Source organism: Phodopus roborovskii, unplaced genomic scaffold (assembly GCF_943737965.1).
Source record: "Phodopus roborovskii unplaced genomic scaffold, PHOROB, whole genome shotgun sequence".
Lineage (NCBI taxonomy): Eukaryota > Metazoa > Chordata > Mammalia > Rodentia > Cricetidae > Phodopus > Phodopus roborovskii.
Window position 1 is genome coordinate 15,769,419 of NW_026126547.1, and position 20,891 is coordinate 15,790,309.

The 20,891-nt window shown below is 45.2% G+C and overlaps 1 protein-coding gene across 1 annotated transcript; it reads right to left on the reverse strand.

Moving 5' to 3' along the window:
- Positions 1 to 6,907: 6,907 nt before the first annotated feature.
- On the reverse strand, positions 6,908 to 9,198 carry CUNH2orf74 (chromosome unknown C2orf74 homolog). The gene is made up of 5 exons (XM_051200578.1): positions 9,023 to 9,198; positions 8,729 to 8,924; positions 8,266 to 8,379; positions 7,686 to 7,851; positions 6,908 to 7,082 (listed from the first exon to the last, which is right to left on the reverse strand). Exons 2-5 carry the CDS (start codon positions 8,875 to 8,877, stop codon positions 6,909 to 6,911), a joined length of 603 nt encoding a protein of 200 aa, XP_051056535.1. The 5' UTR covers positions 8,878 to 8,924; positions 9,023 to 9,198; the 3' UTR covers position 6,908.
- Between the last annotated feature and the right edge of the window lie 11,693 nt (positions 9,199 to 20,891).

The following is a 20,891-nucleotide window of genomic DNA, read 5'->3' on the forward strand; positions in this document are numbered from 1 at the left end:
CTGGGTCTCTGTGGCGTGACATATTAAGGCATTCCAATTTCCAGCACCCTGGCTGTCAACAGATAGGGTCAAGGCAATCCCTCACTGGCCACATTTGTGGCCATTTGGAAGAATTGACTTGGGGTGATCTCTGGAGCCAAAATGGGAAAAATTAATACAAGTTTAAAAACTTAGACTCCAAAGTCCATATAGAAAAAAGAAAACTTTCAAACCCCTCTGAGCTCCCAAAAGGCTTAGTCTAAAGCAATTTGTCCACTGCCTAGGCTCTGGGTCAAAAAAAAAAGAGGGGGGTTGAGGGGCATACCGTTGGCAGGATGTCACCTATGGAAGGGTTCCCATGGGAACAGGGCTGGCTTGGTGGTCAACACCTTTAATTCCAGCACTTGGGAGGCAGAGGCACACTGATCTCTGTGAGTTCAAGGCCACCCTGATCAACATTATGAATTCCTGGGCTATGTACAGTGAGACACTGTCTCAGACAAAACAGATAATAATGATAACAATAATAAAGCCCTATTTCAACCTGGGAGTAAAAAGATGAATCTGGTATTTTTTTTTCAAGACAGAGTTTCTCTGTGTAACAGTCCTGCCTGTCTCTGCCTCCCAATTTCTATCATAAAGCGTGAGGGGAAGCTTGGTGGGTTCCATGGCAGACGAAGGTGACCAAGGCCAGGGACAAACACACCAGGCAGACAGAGCTTAGTGAGAAGTGTTATTAGAAAGGGAGGAGGAAAGAGAAAGGAGGTAAAGAGACAGAGAGAGCGAGAGAGGACAGAAGGGAAGAGAGACAGAAGTCCTGTCTGCCCCAGGGGAGCTCTGGGAAAAAGAGCAGGAAAGAGGAGCGGGAAAGAGAGTAACTGGGCGGAGGTCTTTCTTTTAAAGGGGTCCTTTGCGCCTGAGCTGACCAGGGTACTGCCTGAGTGTAATCTGCCAGGTGACAGGGGCAGGCCAGCGTAATGCCTGAATCCTTACATTCCCACCTTTACTTATTATTAAAAAGGTGAGGAGTTAGGTATGGCAGGTTAGGGAATAAGGGCATTAAGTTTTCAAGACTACTTCCTGCTGACCTGGGTGGGGGGTGTCAACCATCTCTGGGGGAACCTGAGAAAGCTGGGGTGCTGCCATGTCCTGGATGTAGCTGGTTGTTTCATTGCAGTCTGGGCAGCATGGAACTCTCTGGCTGGTGCCTCTTAGATCTGGCAAGATTTTGGCAGAGCAGAGGACAAGGTTAAGTTTAGGAAAATTTTTTCTTAGGTTAGGTCCTGGTACTTAAAAGAAGAGAACTGTAAGTTGAAGGAGGGGTTCCCGAGCAGTCCCAAGATGAAGGAAAGGTCTGGGGAGCAGGGAAAGGTTGAATGGTATTTATTTGGAGTGAATCTGACCTGCTTGGGTGGGTCCAATTCGGTCCCCCCATCACCTGGCAGAATGCACATAGTAAGACATACAAAGTACTCAGGCATTCATAATCACACACATGTGGCCACACCATACACATACATCTTTTTGCATACATATAAAATGGGCAGGAAACAAAAGTATTTTCAGACAGACTTTTAGTCTCAGGCCAGCCCACTGTGAGTGGCCGGCATGTGTGTGGAGCAGAAACAGGGTGGTGGCCCAGCTGGGTGGAAAAGAGGAACCCACCATCCCGGCCGGAGGGAGCAGCAGCAGAGATAGAGCAAACAGGAGCAAAAGATGCCTAGCAAAACTGAGTGTTCCCAGGGGAGAGAGCATCCTGCCCTGAGACAGGCTTGGCCGTGCTGGGAGGCTGCAGAACCGGGCTGTGGTAGGCGGGAGAGACAGACAAGTGGAAAAGAGCAGAGGCCGCACTTCCAACTGTGGGTCACTGGCAGAATGTAGGGTGCCAATAAGTGGGCACATGGTTTGATGTGGGGGGCTCAGTTTCCATGAGTGAGGTAGAGATGACCCAAAGCCTATAATCTCCAGCGTCCCAGAGACTAAGGGAGGATCGGATACGAGGGGCACCAGCTGATTCTGTGGTCTGTAGAGCACAAAATCAGGGGCTAGGGCTCCCAGAGCTTGAGAGATGCTCTGTCACCCAGTACTGACGTTTTTCACCAGGCCAAAAAAGGCGAGAGACCGAGGTCTCGATACAAATCCTAATTCATGGAAGTATGGCCACCCTCACCTGCCGTGTAATCTGCCAAGGTTCCCGAGCTTTATCATAACACAGCATACTGCCCAAATCCTTACACCACATGCTGGGATTAAAGGTGTATGCCATTACCACCTGGCATAGATATAGACAGATATAGATAATTCATTGGTGATTGGTGTATTGCTTGCATATATGTCTGTGTGAGGGGGTCAGATCCCCTGGAACTGGAGTTATAGATGGTTGTGAGCCACCATGCAGTTGCTGGAAATTGAACCAGGGTTCTCTGGAAGAGTAGCCAGTGCTCTTAACCACTGAGCCATCTCTCCAGTTCAAATCCAACATTTTTTTTTTTTTTTTAATGTGCACAGGTCTAGAGGAAAAGGGTGTGGATCATGGGAGAGTGCTTGTCTGCCATACTTGCAGCACTGGGGTTGATGGGCATGCTAGTCTCTTCTTAACCACTGCCAATTCTTAACTCTTGCTAAGCAGTATCAATTATCCCAGTAACACAAAGGTTTCACTTTCAATGGTGCCAATTTCTTGCTAATCATTGCATCTCTAGGGGAGGAGCTGCCATTTCACAGGCTTCCTGGGACTGAATAGGGTTTAGAGTGAGGGGTGTGTCCCCAGACAGAGCTCCACCTGAACAGAAAGCAAAGTATAAAACTCTGGAGTCAGTAAGATAGAATGGATGGCCGAGTGCTGTCTCTGAATTTGCTAAATACAAATGGATTTAATATTGTAAATATAATCCTTACTAGATAATTGTTTTTGTTGTGTATAGTTTTACTACATCAAAGTTAATTTATTTTTCATTTTTATTTAGACAAATAGGGGGAAATGCTGTGGACTATTATTTTAAGATGTGTTACATTTGTTTATGCTGTGGAACATTTGTTTTAATGATGCAAAGATGTTTATGTTGCATTTGTTTAACTCTGTGAAGCTGTGTTACTTTGCCTGTCTAAAACGCCTGATGGTCTAATAAAGAGCTGAATGGCCACTAGCTAGGCAGGAGAAAGGACAGGTGGGGCTGGCGGGCAGAGAGGAGAAATAGAAGGGAAACTGGGAGAAAGGAAGGGGATCCAAGAACAAGGAGAGGAAGACACTGGGGGCCAGCCACCTGTCCGCCACAGAATAAGAGTGAGAGTATATACGCTGCTGGTGGTTACTTGTCCTGACACTCCCTCTGCGGTTCTCAGCCCCAAAGCACAAAGATGCTGTATTATTAATAACTGCTGGCTGATGGCTAGGGCTTCTTACTGGCGAGCTCTGTCTTAATTATTAACCCATTTCTATTAATCTGTGTATTTCCACATGGTCTTGGCTTACTGGGGGAATGCCAGGACCTGTTACTCCTTTGGCCAGCTACATGTTCTCGTCTCCTGCCTACCTTTCCCAGAATTCTCCTTGGCTTCTAGTCCCTCCTATCTTCCTGCCTCCATTGGCCAAACAGTGTTTTATTCATCAACCAATGAGAGAAACATATATACAGGAGGACATCCACCATCAATATACCAAAGTAATAGAAAAAAAGCCCAGAAGCACAAGGTAGATGGGTTAATTTAAATTAAGAAATGATGGCTATAAATAAGCCAAGACCGGGCATTTATAATTAAGAGTAAGCCTCTGTGTGTGATTTGTTTGGGTGGCAGGCCCTCAAAGAATATGGCAAACATACTCACCCAGCAGGGAGTAGGATCTGGGTACAATCTGGACAGTGTGGCAAACCACCCTGAACACAGAGAAGGGGTAGGGTCATCTGGCCTGATGACCCCATCTAGGCAGAGTCTGGGGGAGGCATGAGAAAGGCTTCTATGTATAGGGATATAATAATATAGTCACACTTGTAGCAGTTCAGTGTTAGGAGCCCACAAACACGGAGTCTGCTCTGACTATACACATCTTCCAAACAATGCCTTCACGACTGTTTCTCCAATGGTCAAACTCCTAATCATCTACCAAGACCCACTCAAAAGCCCCCCCCCAAAACCCAAAGAATAAAGAGTCAAATAGTAAAAACAACCAACAGCAGGTGTGTCCCTGGAGGTGGGCTCTGAGATGCTCAGGGCTCCATGCCGGTCGCAGAGTCTCGCTCTCTTCAGCCTGTGCATCGGGCTAGAGCTCTGAGTTACTGGTCCAGTGCCTCCCCACCTCCCCACAGTGCTGTACCACACCCAGTGGGTTTTTATTGTTTTTTATTTGTTTGTTTGTTTGTCAATGGGCATCAGTATATTTTTATGTTTATTTGAGATAGTGTCTCATTATATAGCTCAGGCTGGCCTCAAATTCACACTCCTGCCTCAGCCTTTCAAGTGCTAGGGTTACAGGCACACCAGCCACCACATCCAGAAATCACTTGGCAGCTTTAGTTGAACCTCTTGTCAACATAAATTCAACAGAACTGAAATCTACTTTTTTTTTTTTTTTTTTTTTTTTTTACCACTAATCACGCCTCTAAGGTTCCAACACTTTACACTTCACCTCCCAATACCCTCCTCTGTACCCTCCTCACTGGGACTGTCACTAGCGCAATCTCCATTGCTCTTCAATACCATATCCATGCAAGATGGTGTTCATGGATTCCTGTCCCCCCTACTGCTTTTAACTGTTTATCACTGTTTTACCTAAATGTATAGAAATGTAAGCCTAGGTACTGACAATTTTACTCCAAAATAAAAACAAAACCAAGTAAAATGCAAATAGCAGCACAAAACCAATGAAATTTAAATTAACAGTAAGTGCCATATGCTGTTGACCAAATTGCTGTTCGTGTTACAGCCCTGCCAGCCTGGACCATAACAGCTACTGACGTACCTTTTACCAAACCTTGACTCACACAGGAATGCTCTGACACAGACACACCATCTACTTAATAATTTCACTTCTGTTCTTATCAGTTTAGGATGAAGTAACTTGGTTCCATAAATGCAGAGATGGATACAGGCATTGAAACTACAAACTTATACTGGAATACACACCAATATAAGTAAGTCTGAACTTTTCTTAAATGGTAAATATTCATAACAGCATTACTACAATAGTCCAAAGATGAAAGCAACACCACATCAATGGAGGGAGGAAGGATGATCTAGCACCACTGTCCATCAACAGAAGGAGGGAGGTTGAGCTTAGTATGGTGTATACACAAACACAATGTTGTTCAGCTTCACAGGGAAGGTGGCGACACCTAAATCAACTGAGGACACTGTGCTGAACAACGTAAGCCAATCACAGGAGACACACATGCATTGTACTTGTGTGAGGTGTGTGAAATAGATTCACGGGGACTGGGGAGGAGGGACCGGGAGCTAATACTGGCATGCAGTGTTTCAGTTTTATCAGAAGATTTCCCTGAATGGATGGTGATGACTGTACAACAATGTAATGAATTTACCACCACTGAGTAATAAGGTACTCATAAGTGTTTTACCATAATAAAACTCAAAATTGTAATGTCAGATTTAGACAGAATATTAAAATGTTTGTTGAGAACTGAGACTTTGAATATTTCTACACACTCCTCCTCCCAGCCCAGACCCTTTAACTGGTCCTCCTATGGTGCTTCTAGTGCACTTGGAGCTCTGACAGCCACCTGGCTGCTCAGTACATCCCAGGTCCCAGGTCCCCTCAGCTCCCCGATGGAGGCTCTGAACTCTAAGGGGCACATGTTCCACACAGACATGCTTAGGTTGTCTTTTATGTTCTCTTTGCATTGAATGCTGTTCAGGCCCTGCTCAGGCTGGCCCCACCCTCTGACTTCTGCAGCCCTCATTCGCTCATCATTTATTTATCACAGGCTTAGGGATGTGTGAAGCCCGGAGCCAGTGCTGCGCTCTGGTGTTTGTCTGTTACGCCCTCGTATATCTTGCTCACATTTATTGTAGTTCTATTCTGGTCTGTACTGTCATATTCCACATTGCCATTTATTAGCGACGGAGTCTTGCTGTGTTGTACAGGCTGGTCTTATACTCTTAGACTCAATTTCCTGATGGTGGCCTCCCAAGTAGCCGATATTACATGTGAGTATCAGAGTGCCACATCTGACAATTTTAAATGATAGAAATCAAGAATGGCTTATTCTTTTTCCTTGCCTTCCTCCTCCTCCTTCTTCTTTTATTTATTTATTTATTTATTTATTTTTGAGACAGGATTTCTCTGTATTGCTTTAGAGTCTGTCTATCCTGAAACTCTCTCTGTAGACCAGGCTGTCCTTAAACCGACAGAGATCCACCTGCCTCTTCTGTCTCCCAAGATCTGGGACTAAAGGCCACCAACACCTGACAAGAATGGCTTATTCTAAGTTTTAGTGGTATGTTTTGTTGGTTTATTTTTTTTTTTTTTGAGCCAATCTTATAATGCAATGGTAAGTATAAGAAAAGTTCTGGATTGTATTCAATGCACAAAGGACCCAGACCTAGTCATTGGGGTTCCAGTGATGACAACTGCAGTTATATCCAATCATGCATGCCTGTGATCAAAGCATCCAAAGTTGGCCTCCTAATTACCCCCCACACATACACAAATGTGATACTCAGTGCTGTATTAGACAGACGTTTAAGGCCATTTATTATAGTCAACTTGCCAAACTCAGATTTGTTTTTTAAAAACTATATTTGAGCTCAGTATTTTGCGTGCAGAATTTTGCACAGCTCACTTCTTTTTGACAAAGGTAAAATACCCTCTGTATCTGCTGCTTTCTCATGGTGCTGCCTCTCTGACATGACCCCTTATTCGCAGTCACCCATGCTGGTCAAAGGCTTCATCTCTCTCACTGGCAGCCTTTTCTTCACTTTCTCTCTTTATGTTCTCGAGCATAGCTTCTAGGTGTAGGGTATGCGTTTCCGAGATCCACAACGATGACTTCCTTAGAAAACGTCACTCCTTTTAAAGGTCTTTTTTGGCTTTCAATGACTGAAGAACTTCTGTGACCATGTACGGGTATGCTGTCAGCATGCTCATCCTGCAATGAAGACAGGACAGACTGAATGAATGACTGACCTATGGAGACAAGAAGTCCAGGTTGTGAAGCATTGTCAACTGCACATTGTGAACAAGAATGGAGAAGGTATTTTCAGATGGTCTAGGCAGCCGTGATAGCTTTGTAGTTGCCAGATCACTATGGGTAGAAAACCCTGCACTGATGCCATCAGGGCTGAGAGCAATAGGGGCCAGCATTCTGTCTTGGAATGGGTATGGAGGTGTGTGAATGCTCAGGAACATTCTGGAAGTTTTTGTGAGTAGATGTCAAAGATTCCAAGACTGCAGCAAGGGCACAGGGCTAGCCCTGGGCTCAGCAGCAGAGGACAGTAGACACACACCCCAGTTTTTCATGTGACATGAAGTTTAGATCCAGGATGACATACAGGGACTTGTATAGCTCTAAGATCCCAGGAGTATAAGAAAAACAAAATGATGGGAAAATATTAAGAAAAACAGGAATGTAAGACTGAAAAATGAAAACTAAAAGTCTGTAGCTTGACAATACCATATCTAACTATTATCCCTGCATGGGTAACTCTCTTCATCAAACCTAAACAGTCCCTGAGAGCAGAACATACATCACCTCATGTAGAGCCTCATCCAGAGGCTCTAATGTGTGTTTGTGTTTGTCCCCCTCTTCTGCCTTGATGTTGTGTCCTGAGGGTAGGGCCGTCACGTCCTTACTCTGTCTTTGGACAAGAATGCCAGGTCTCACTGGCATGTCCATGTTTACGATGTGTAGTAGGACCCTGGGGAAACCAGCAACAGTTTTTAAAAATTCATGCACCCTATTCAACATTACCACATATAAAAATGGCTAGCACAGCCACACTTTATTTTGATGTATGTGTGTGTGTGTGTGTGTGCATTTATGTGTGTGCATGTGTGTATAAAGGTCAGAGGTTGTTATTTGTCATCTGGATGTCACTTCTTCACCGTGGTTTGGGGTTTTGTTTTGTTTTGTGGGTTTTTGTGTTTTGTTTTGTTTTAGACATTTGATGAACCTGAAGTTCACAGATCATCTGGATTGACTGGGTTCTGCCTGTCTCTGCTCCCCAGCTGGGGGTACAGGTGTTACTGCCATGTGCTGCTTTTTGTGTGGGTGCTGGGGAGCCAAACTCAGGTTGTCATGCCTCCTCAGCAAGCCCTTTCCCTAGACTCACTTTTCTTGGCCTTCGGGTTTGTTCATCTCTGCATTGGCAGATAAACAATCTTCACCTTCATTTTCATCGGGACAAAGGGGCTTCGCTGGCTCGTCAGCGGTATTGCCTCTGAAACTAAAAACAAGTAAAACTTCAGAAAAGACGATTCTAAGGTGTGGGACGGGACTTTTACTTCTAAACAGGGAACAGGCACTTCTAAAGCCTGGAAATGGGAAGAGTAGCTAGTTGCTACATTGCTTATTCTATCTTATTTGGGGTTTTGAGACTGGGTGATCTTGAAGAAGGTGTAATAAAGAACACCCTTGAAGTTCTAACCCTCCTGCTTCCACCTCCCAAATTCTGGGGTTACAGGTGTGACCAGCTTGTCTTTCCTCGTTCTATTTACAATGATTTCCTATTATTTCTAGGTACACTTGCTACCATAACGTGAAGCCTGGCCTCAGGCCATTAACAGGGCGTGTACCATTTATAGAAAAAAACTGCCAATAGGAGGAGGATACAAATGAAGCAGATGAGGAGGATGATGAAGAAGGTGATGGTTGTGGTCTCAAAGACCACAGGGCTTGATTTCGCAGTCTCGTCCATTTTCTCAACCTCATTTTGTCCAAACATTCTTTCCTAGCCCCGTTTGAATGCAGATTCCTTGTTCTTTATGTTTTCTGAAAACAGAAGAATAAAAGACTGTTTCCACTGCTGTCCTACCACTCTGGTGAGCCTCACAGAGGATGCCTGGGTGGTTTTGGTGGAAGGGACTCACGTTGCCTAATTTCTCTTCATAAAGGCGGTAAGGGGCTGTGATGGCCAGAGGGGAGACTGAGCTGGGACACGCTGATCACTCAGCTCAACTCCCCTCACCCCAAAATTGCCAAAACCCAAAGGCGAGAGGACTTGGAGCAGCCGGAGACGGACCCAGCTCTCCATTCTTCTCTCTTCAGTGACATCACAAAACCATGGAACTGTTGAGACAGAGACATGATCTGAAGGCAGGAAGGCCACTAACTTCTCTGTGGGCTGAGGATTGTGGCTGTTCTCCAAGGTGTGGCAGGGAGGCCACTTGGCACTGTCTTTTTTAGATCAGAAATTTCCAGGTTCCAGCTTTAATCTCCAACTCAAACCTTATTTATTGATCTTTTCACAGATGTGATCAACCGACCCACCTTCCTATAAAAATGCCCCTCTATATCCCTGTGTTCTCCTAAGGACTTTTCTCAGAGGAATGGCCTGCGCTCTTCACCTTACTGTGCAGGCCTCCTAGTCTCACAGCCAGGTGCTGTGAAGGCCACAGCTCAATGAAGCAGGAATACAACAAGACACTGAGTCAGATGATGAATGCCGGCCTGACCTAACCAGGTAGGCATGAATGATGCCTGTGGGAGCGAGGGCAAGGGTAGAGTTGGATTTTCCTAGATGAAAGCAATTTGAGAAAGGGTGTAACAATACTGGGCATGGTGACATAGGCCTGCAGTTCTAATCCAGCAATTGGGGTGATAGGGAATAAGGCCGGAAGATTATGTTTAAAATACCATGTATCAAAACCCTGTTCAAAACAAAAAGGAATGTTGCAGCTGCAGCCAACTAAAGAGGTTGAGGTGAGATCACACATGGAGAACACGAAGTAAACAGAAATGTATTCCTCACATCTGAGGAGGACGGAAGCCTGAGGCGGACTTCTTTCTTCTGGGCAGCATTATACTCCCTGAGGAAGTGGCAGAGCATGCTCTTCCACAAGCCCTTGTTCATGATAGCTGAGTCCACGCAGACTCCATCAAACCCATCCAGAAGCCTTAGCACTGCCACACTGGGGACACTGTGTCACAGGCGAACTTTGGAGGAGATACCTTCATGTCACAGAAGAAGTCTTTGGCTAGACTAGAGCAGCAATGTGTCCATCAGAAAGTGGGGGCTTAACCTCTTCATCTTTGGACAGTGTGTCAGGGAACAATTTTGCACAATCTGAGGACACTGGTGCCACCCCTGGCAGAGTGGGGACAATCCCTGGTAGACTCTCCCAGTCAAGGCCCCCACATGAAGGCACATAGCTCATAGCACACTTGCTGCTCTGTGGTTGTGAGACCTGGAGTCAGCCTCATCTTCTACACATAAAAGATGCTTTTGAGGAGAGGGAAATGACTTGTTTGGATCTCCTAATGGTTATAAAGATGTATTCTTATGCAAACCCCAAACAGTGTTCCTAATGCTGGGGCTCTGTGTGTCCACTGTGTGAACACTACCCCTCAGTGTGAAGGGGGATGGGCTGTTTGCAGGCCTGAGTGCTGGAGTGAGGTGCACTTGGAGATCATAAACGTAGATTTATGCAAAATAGGAAGCTATTCAAATTTGGTTTCTTTTCATTTTCTTTATTATTATTATTTTCTTATTTTACATATTGATCCCAGTTCCCTCTCCCTCCCTCTCATGCCCAATGACCTATTTTAAATGCTTGGGACTAAACTCAGTGAGGCTGCGGTCACTCAAGGATGGTTCTCCAGAGCCTCGCCAAATATGCCTGCTTTAAAACTCACGTGGGGCAGAATAGTACAGCAAGTTCAGTAGAAACGCAGAAGGGGATGGAGAGACAACCAATGTCGAAAGCACTAGCTGTTCCTTTCAGAGGACTAGAGTGTGGTTCCCAGCACCCACCTCAGCCAGCTCACACCCACCCCAGCCAGCTCACACCCACCCCAGCCAGCTCACACCCACCTCAGGAAGCTCACACTCATCCATAACTCCAGCTCCAGGAAATCCACTGCCTTTTTTGTGCGTGGGTGTTGCGCACGCATGCGCGCGCACACTCACACACACACACACACACACACACACACACACACGACAACAAAATAGAATTTTTAAAAAGGGAATAGCATAAAACATATATTAAAAAATTGGCTAACTTGGATGAAATAAGAAAATTCCAAGAACATAGAAGCTTTTCTGTCTAAATCATGAAGAATCAGAAAATATGGTTAAATCTACAGTGAGACTAAGTCAACAGAAAAACCTCTCCAAAAAATAAGATCCAATGTTGTGGCTTCAGTCTGGAATTCCACCAAAGCCCCCTCATAGCACTCCACAGAGTTGGACGGGTCAGCACTCTGTGAGACTGATGCTGCCCCGTTCTGTATGGAGGATGAGCTACATTAGTCATGCTTCCTTCCTTGAGTGAGTGAGTTCATTGATTGCGTAGCAAGCAAGAGTAAAAGAAAAGTATCATGTAGCAGATAGAAGCAGTAGATAGAACATAAGACACCATCAAAATGGGCACTTACAACATCCAGCAGGGATGGCAGGGAGATACTGGCTCCATGCTGGAGTCCTGGGCAGCAGAGTTCTTACCATGGCACACTAGGTTCCTGTTCTCATGCAGACACTTAATACCAAGAGGTAAACACTAGCCATACCTGCTGGAAATGATCTTTCCTCCAGCTGTTCTCAAGGATGTGATGTCCTCAATATACCCTTAGCTACTCTCCTTTCTCTCTGCCATGGAGTTAGTGGTTCAGCCTGCCCAGGATAGGGAGCCTTTGAGGGCAATCCAAGTAAACATGTCTGGGGGGAGCCCTTCCTTAATCCCAGAGACTCCTTCTTGGTAAGCACACGGCAGTTTACCAATGTAATTTATATTGTAGTCAGTCCTTAAATTGTTCATGTTTCTCTATAGAACATTTAAAAAATCTATTAGGTTGTTTCATAACATTTTTTAAAATTACTATTTTTAAGTTGTGTGTGTGTGTGTGTGTGTGTGTGTGTGTGTGTGTGTGTGTGTGTGTGTGAAGTTGGATTCCCTGGACTTGGAGTTACCAGTGGTTTGGGCCACCTGATGTAGGTACCATGAGTTGCACTCTAGTCTTCTGTGGTATTCTGTAAAGTAGTGCATCCTCTTGACTATTAAGTGCATCTCTCTAGCCCCTATTTATTTGATTTTGTATGTGTGAGTGTTTGTATGTATGTATGTGTGTGCATCACATGCATGCAGTTCCCACAGAGGCCAGAAGAGGGCATCATATTCCCCTGAAATTGGCCTTATAGAGGTTGTGAGCTACCTCTTAGGGTGCTAGGATTTGAACCTGGTTCCTCTGGAAGAGTGGCAAGTGCTGTTAACTGCTAGGCCACTTCTCTAGCCCCTTTGTAAAAAAATAATTAGAACTATAATTATCATGAAGACAAAGGTAGATTGATTAAAACAAGAATGAATTTTGTGCAAAAGCTTTGTTATTGTTAGACTCATCCTTTCTCTTCTCTGATTTGCTAGGCTATGGGATCAGCTGTAAGACCCTTCAGTGTCTTTCATCTGTTTTAACCCTAACATTTTAACTCACATTTGCTTTTATCATAACATTAATCACATTCAAGGTTTTTCAGATCCAATTTATTGGGTCATGGGGCAGTTACCATTCTGTCTATTTCCAGCTGGACAGAAATGTGTGCCAGAAGTGTTCCTCGGTGGAGTTTATGCTAAGGAGAGGTGGTGTGTATAGTTTACAGAGCCAGGGATTTCTGGTGATGTAGAAGCCTCCAGTAGAAGGTCAAGGATTGGCATCCTGTAGGAAGCATCAAGACATAAAACAAAATGCTAACAGTGCTATCCAGTGTAGGGTATGGTACCTTAGAATGTCTTGGAATAATGGGCCAATTTACCATTGTACAACAGTTTGTTGAATTCTGGAAGAAACAAATATAACAATTTGATTTTATTCATTTAATTTTATATGTATGGGTGTTTTGCTTGCATGTGTATCTGTGCACCCTGTGTGTATATCTTGTGTCCGTGGAGGCCACACATGATCCCTTGGAACTGGATGGCTGTGAGCCACCAATGTACATTCTGGGAATCAAAAGCACACCTCTCAACCCCTGAGCCATCTTTCCAGCACACTAATTAGCAACTGTTCTAGGAGGATAATAGTAGTTGGGAGCTATGGACATGGCAGCATGGATGGTTCATGTATTTGCATCTGACCTTGGAGCCCCTTTGAGAATAATGTAAGACCTCCATTACTATATTGTTGTGTTAGGTTTTTCTTGCTTCTCATTTTGAGTGTTTTTTGGAAAATTGGGTTTAACCCTGGATAAGTGACTCTAGTTAGTAATTTCCTAGAATTTGATAGATGACTCCTATTAAATTGACCAAAGCTGAATTATGTTTTGGGTTATACCTCACTGTTAGGTGTTTAATACCACATAAATAGCCATATATAAGGGGTTTTTGTTTTGTTTTGTTTTATTGGTGTTTTGCCTGTATGTATATATGTGAGAGGGTGTTGGATCCTGGAGTTAGACTATGGTGAGCTGCCATGTGGGTGCTGAGAATTGAACCTGGGTCCTCTGGAAGAGCAGCCAGCGCTCTTAACCACTGAGCCATCTCTCCAGACTCAAGGGTATATATAATTTTTGTTTGTTATATTTTAAAAGTCAGCTGAGATTCCATAAATGCTACTTTGAGAACTTGAGATTCTCTGGATATTTAGTATCTCTTCCTCTCTCTCTCTCAGTAGATACAGGAGTGACATGGCTGGGAAGATAGAGGAATATAAGGCAGGAGGAGACAGGAGCTCATGGCATTCAGTTTGAGGATTAGCAGAGACAGGAACAACCCTTTGGTGTGAGGATTCGGTAGAAATAAGAACTAGTAAATGACTGCTGTTTCTCTGATCTTTAAGCTTAACCCCTATATTTAACTCCCTGGGTTATTATTATTAGTTTTGGTTTTTTGAGACAGGGTTTCTCTGTGTAGCTTTGGAGGCTGTCCTAGAACTCGCTTTGCAAACCAAGGCTGGCCTCGAAATCAGAGATCCGCCTGCCTCTGCCTCCTGAGTGCTGGGATTAAAGGTGTAGACCACCATTGCCTGTTTCTAGGTTTTTATTATTTGTGCTACATAGCTTAGTTCTTCTTTTCATTTCCTGTATGTCCTTGCACTTAAACCAGTGATCTCCTGTATAGTTTTTCTTTCCTCAAAGGTTAAATTAATGCCCTATCAGGAAAGATCAATTCTGTCTTGTTACTAAGTGCTTTGTATGCAGGGGTACTCAGTCCTCACAAACTGAGTGGACTGGGCACGCCTACAGTCCCCTCGGGCCAGGAAAGGGCACCGAGCATGGAGTGGGGAGCTTTCCGTTGTTTCGTTTCTTCTTCATTCTCCTCCTTCTCCTCTTCCTCCTCCTTCATCGCGTCTACCTCGACCAGCAAGGAAACACGACCTCGACTCTTCTTCAAGCCATTTATTCAGGAACCTTGAACAATCTTCTTCTGCTCCTCCCAGCCCCAGCAAGCCCTTAAATGTGCACTCACTGCCCAATCAGCTCATGCCACCTGGCGATCCCGGATAGGCCACAGAAGGAGGAAGCACACCAGATCCATCAAGCACTTCCAAATAAGGCTTGTTTACAGCTAAGCTTGGACTACCTGGCATCCAGCCAAGGCGCCATCTTGGGGCTGTGGCGTCCCACAGTTCCCCCTTTTTTGTTTTAAACGCAACAGGCATGGGTAGAGGTCTGATCTCTGATGAACAAGGGACATTGTAATGGCCCCTCGCCCAGTTACCAGCCAAGCTGGTGCCACACCCATCCAGTATCTTTTCTCAGAGATGGGATTATGATACCAACCCATATGCAATCAGACTTGCCCTCCATGAAGCCGCTAGAAGCTGGCCTCAAGTGCAGTACTTTGTCTCACATCCTGAATGTGATGACTGCTTAACCTTTTAACAGTTAACCAAGCCTGAGGTGATTGCCCTGCCTCCAGGGCTGCGAAGGCTTGTGCAATCATGGCATTACTTCTCCGCAGATACACCATAAGGCAATGAGACTGACTAGGATAAGCACCCCTCCCAGGGCACCCATTCCCGCCCATTCTTTCAGGTGGTTCGTGGCTTGAGTGACCCATGTAGATAGTCCCTCTGCAACCGAGATGTCCACCCAGGTGGAATTCACATGCACGATGGAAAGTCTCAGGTCCTGCATTAACTTATCGAATTCGCTGGACCAATTGCCTAAAAGATACTGAGAAAGCTGGTTAGACATATTGGCAGCCACTGAATACTTTTGATATGGCACAGAGATCACACATCGCCCCATCATCTTCCATTCATATCCTATTTGTGCCAACTGCCACAAAGTGTCAATTTGTTCCTGAACTAGATCAATTCATTGATTCAGGACAATAATACCACCTTTTAATTGAGTATTAAGGGAAGAGTGTACGTCCAAAGCAGTGGCTACATTCGCTGACAGGTTATTTAAGGCAGCTGCAGTCTGGACAGTGGAATGCATGGCAATGGCAGCCGTGGTGGCTTCTGCAGCTCTAGCTGTAATGGCAACCACGATAGCAGTAGTGATTCCAAAATCTCTCCTCTGTCTAAAAGAGGGTCATGGTGCTCGGGCTCTCTACTGGAATGGGAATGTACCTGGGCATTCTGGTCACAAGGGCCAAAGGAAATTTTCCTCCATCCCAACATAAAGAATAGAAGCATACTTGAGATGTCACAAACTGTGCTTCCAAACCTGATGTATTCCACTGAAAGGAGGCATTTCCTACTGTAAGACCCTCAGAATGAGGAGTCTTCCAGTTTCGGTCAGTACCCCAAGAACTCAATGTCCAGTTCAGTTGCTGCAACACCCAAGAGGCTTTAATGAACAGGAAACGTTTGCACAAACGTTTGCAGGCTACAGAGAAGCCCCCTCCGGATACAGGTGTTTTTAAAGGCAAACCCACAAGCTTAGGGAGGGGGTGGGACCCTCTGTCCATTGAGTACGTGACCCTTTGAGGTCAGATGGTCTGCTATTAGGATCAACAGACCTTAGGGCCTCAGAGTGTGCTAATTAATCTTGTCTGGGCAAACTGGAGTTGCAGCTATCTCTTTGTTTCCTAAGGACCCTATTCACCACCTGCTGACTCACAGGAAAGGAGGAGCAGTGTGAATTCTTGGTATCTTGTTATCTCAGGGCCTTGTGAGAGGAAGTAAGCAAATTCCAAGGAACAGATATTGGTTAGCTTTCCAGGTCAGACCGTCCTTCATTTTCTTTAACTTTACTTTTTTGTCTTTCACTACCATTCCTCCTTTAATCATAGCCATGGGGGAGAGTTCAGTGCAGCCACCATTAATGCCACAGAGTAACCAATGATCAAAAGGATTAGAGGCTCCATGTTGAACTGGGTTTTGATTACAATAAGGAGCCCACCTGGGTTGCGGGGGGGGGGGGAATAGTCGAGTTACCCCTCTCCCGGGCTCTAGGCCATCAACCTCTAATCCAGGTGGCATTACTTTTCAAAATGGTTTCACCACGTGGTGATTAAGAGCTTCCACCTGTGCTATTGCAAAAGCAGCAGTTATTTCAGGGGGTCTGGCTTGCTCAAACCACATTAGTCTGGAAGGAATCCACAGCTTTTTATTTTCTGTGGAAACAAAAATAGAAATCCTTTTCCCCAGTAACTTGTCCTTGAACTTAAATTTTGGAGTCAAAGCATTTTTAAACTATATAAATTGAATTAGTCCAGCAGCATTTCCTTTAACAGTTGTTTCCTCAGTAGTCAAACAATACAAAGACAATATAATATCGTATGGTATCCAGATTCTCTCAGAATGCAACAGCTCCTGAAGAGCGAGATAAATGGGTTGTGATGTCGAATTCCCCATATTTTCACTTTTGGTTACTTTTACCTTGTCCGATCCCGGAACTTTATCGCTCCTACCGGAGACCTTATTGCCTCTTTACCGAGGTCCTTAACTTACCTGGGACTTACCTGGGTCCCACCTTACCTGGGACTTACCAGTTGACTACCCTGACTGCAGGAAGTTCTGAGCCTATGGAGAGAGAATCCCCGTATGGGCCACCACTCATCACGTCTACCTCGACCAGCAAGGAAACACGACCTCGACTCTTCTTCAAGCCATTTATTCAGGAACCTTGAACAATCTTCTTCTGTTCCTCCCAGCCCCCAGCAAGCCCTTAAATGTGCACTCACTGCCCAATCAGCTCATGCCACCTGGCGATCCCGGATAGGCCACAGAAGGAGGAAGCACACCAGATCCATCAAGCACTTCCAAATAAGGCTAGTTTACAGCTAAGCTCGGACTACCTGGCATCCAGCCAGGCGCCATCTTGGAGCTGTGGCTTCCCACACTTCTTCCTCTTTCAGCATTAGAAAGAAATGTTGTCACAGCAATGACTATTAACAAGGAAGCTTAGAGGGCAGTGGGTAGCTTGGCTCACAATTTCAGAATTTTGGTGAGTGGCCCACTGGCTCTCCTGTTGAAAGGCTGGGATAGCGCATCCTGGCAGTGAGAACACCAGGCGATCTGCTCACCTTATGGTGGCCAGGAAGCAGAGAGAGACAGGAGGGTGCTGAGGCAGGACACAGCCTGTCCAGCTGGATGAACCAATGAGGTTTTGGGGGTTACTGACATAAGTGTGGATGACACCCAATGCTTCACCCCAGCACCTCACAAAAAGCTGTCCAACCTGCTGCCCGCTCCATGGTAGTCACACCCACCTCCCCCACCCCCCAGCCCCCAGCAGCAGTGCACTTACACAATCCTGGGAAACTTCTGGAGTCTTGGAGCTTTCTGAGTTCCCTAGATCTTAGAGCCTCCCTCTTCTTTCCTTCCTCTTCCCTCCTCCCTCTTAGATGGAGTGTGGAGCTTCAGTCCAGAGGGAAGAGGTACACAGTGTGAGGCCTCACTGTCAACAGCCCTGGTGCTACCGGTGGCGACATTCCCTCCCTTGGCCCTGTTACCTCTCAGTCTCCTACGCAGCCTGCCACCTTCCTTCTTGCTTTGTTTCTCTCTGTAGCCCCAGATGGATCTGAAACTCACATATAGTGCAGGTGTTGATGGTGCACGCCTTTAATCCCAGCACTAGGGTGGCAGAGGCAGACGGTTTTTAAAGATCTTTTAGGCTCATGTGTGTGTGGGGGGGGGTAGAAGGGACAATGGTTTTGAGATTCATGCCTGTTGTTTCATGTGTAAGGTCTAGTTTTTCCGTATTTAATTAGACGTGTTTTCCTTTATTTTTTTATGAGTATTTTGCCTGTACATGTCTGTGTACACGTGTGCCTGATACCAGTGGAAGCCAAAAGGGGCATCAGATCCCCGGAACTAGAGTTACAAATGGTTGTGAGCGACCATGTGCATACTGGGATTGAACCAGGGTTCCCCAGAAAAGCAGCCAGTGCTCTTAACTGATGAGCTCCTCCAATTTTTAATTTGCAAAACTTTTATGGACATACATGAATTATACATAAAATCTCATATATGTACATGCATATATTTCTATCTTATTTATCTCCCATTACCCTTCCTTATCCCCCCACTCCCATTAACTCCTATCTGCTTATGCTTTCATGTTGTGTGTAAATGTGTTTGTGAGGAGATGTTATTTACAGAACCTTGTGAGAGTTTGTTTACAGGAACATGGGCACCTTCCTGCTAGCCACACCACTGAACAAAAAGTCTCTCCCATCAATCATTAATTTTGTATAAATCCTCTAAAGGGACAGGCCCCACAGCCCCTCCCCTTCCTGTGACAGAGTCTTGACCAGTCCAATCATGGGCAGGTAATCAAGGCTGCTGTGAGTTTGAGAGCAACATCCATGTCCATGCCTGGAAATTAACATCTGCACCACCATCTGCTTTCCTGTGGTTCTTACGTTCTCTCTGCTCCATCTCTGGTTTCTGAGCCTTAGAGGGTGACAGTGTCTCACCTGCAGCTGGACATTCCGGTCATTTATTCTCGTTGTTCTGACTGGCGATGAGTCTCAGCAGTCACTTCTGACCATGGCAAAAACAATTGCTCTGGCTACACTAGTTTATAGGCATAAACACAATCATCCAGAAGACATCTTGACAGGCACATTGGTCCATTTAGCAAAACAACAGGGATAGCTTCCCCCATTAGGTCACATTACATCTCCAGCCATCAACATCTGACTTGGTTTACAGCATCAGATTGAACTCTGTGCTCACTAGTCTCATGTCAACAGACACAAGCTAGAGTCATCTGAAAGGAGAAACCTCAATTGAGTAAATGCCTCCATAAGATCAGGCTGTAGGCATTTTCTTAATTAGTGAATGATGGGGAGGGCCCAGCCATCATGGGTGGGGCCATCCCTGGGCTGCTGGTCCTGGGTTCTACAAGAAAGCAGGATGAACAAGCCATGAGGAGCAAGCCAGTAAGCAGCTCCTCTCCATGGCCTCCGCATCAGCTCCTGCCTCCAGGTTCCTGCCCTGTGTGAGTTCTTGCCTGATTTCCTTCATTGATGAACAGCAGTGTGGAAGGGTAAGCTGAATAAACCCTTTCTTCCCAAAGTTGCTTTTTGGTCATGGTGTTTCGTCACAGCAACAGAAACCTTAAGACAAACTCCTTCCAATGAAGCAGATGTTAAATCCAACCAGAAAGCAGTTTTGTACCCTGTAACACCCCGCTATTGCAGTAGTGGGGTCATCTGGCCTTGTGGTCAGTGTTGTTGCCCACAAGGTCTACAGCTGAGACCAACTGTTGACTGTTGGTGACAATTCTCCCTCAGCATTTGGCACTACTAGGGCTAGCCGGTAGGGAAGAAGCTTCCAATTCAGTTCCAGTTTGACTTCTTTGCCCTATGGCCAAAGCATATGGTGTGTTCCATGGACTTTCCATGTAGTTCTGGTGGGCATCCAACAGCAGTGATCTGTATTGTTTGGGAGGGCCTCATAGGCTTTCCTGTCCAACAACTCAGAGGGTAACCTACTCTTGGCCCTGGGATTTTTATTTACTAGCCCAGGCCTTCTGGAAGAAGCTTTATCTACTTACATTCCATTTTCTATTATTGTAAGATAAATAAAATTTACCATTTATGTTATTTGTAGACAGATCTCATGTAGTCCAGGTTGGCTTCAGACACACTATGTAACTAAGGGTGATTTTGAACTTCTGATCCCCCTGCCTCTGCCTCTGGAGACCAAGCTCAGGGCTTCGTGTATGCTGGGTACTCTACCGATCGAACTACATCTGCAGCCCTATGTTAGTCATATGTAAATATGCAATCGGTATTAGTCACTGATATCGCATATGATCAACACTGCTGTCCATTCACAAACACCTTTCGCAAAACTAAAACTGTCTACCTGTGAAATATAACCCACGTTCCCTTCCATTGGTGACTTCGGGGATGGAGGACACAAGCTTTCAGAACACAGAAAGCCTTCTGCCTGTGTTTAAATGGCTCTTTATTTAGTTGTTGAACTTACAGGTGTCTTCTGTCCTGGGCTCAACAACTTTCAGATATAAGATAGGCAAATATTTTCTCCAACTCTTTGGTTGCCCTTTTCCTTTGCTCCTATTTATTTTGTTTTGGAACAGGTTCTTGCTATGTGGCCCTGGATGGCTTTGAACTTGTGGTCCTTCTGCTTCTCTGGACTCTGGGGTTATACACGATGTCATATTCAGCAGAGAGTCTTTTAATGCACATTAAGTTCTTATGGAGCTGATTTGTCTATTTTTTAAATTATGGGCCTCTCGTCATATTCAAGAAATTACTGTCAAATCCAGTATGGTGAAGCTTTGCTGTATTTCCTACAGAAGATGTTTTCATTTTTGGTTTTGCTTTCTGAGACAACATCTCGCTGTGTGGGTCTGACTTAACCTACCAGCCCTGC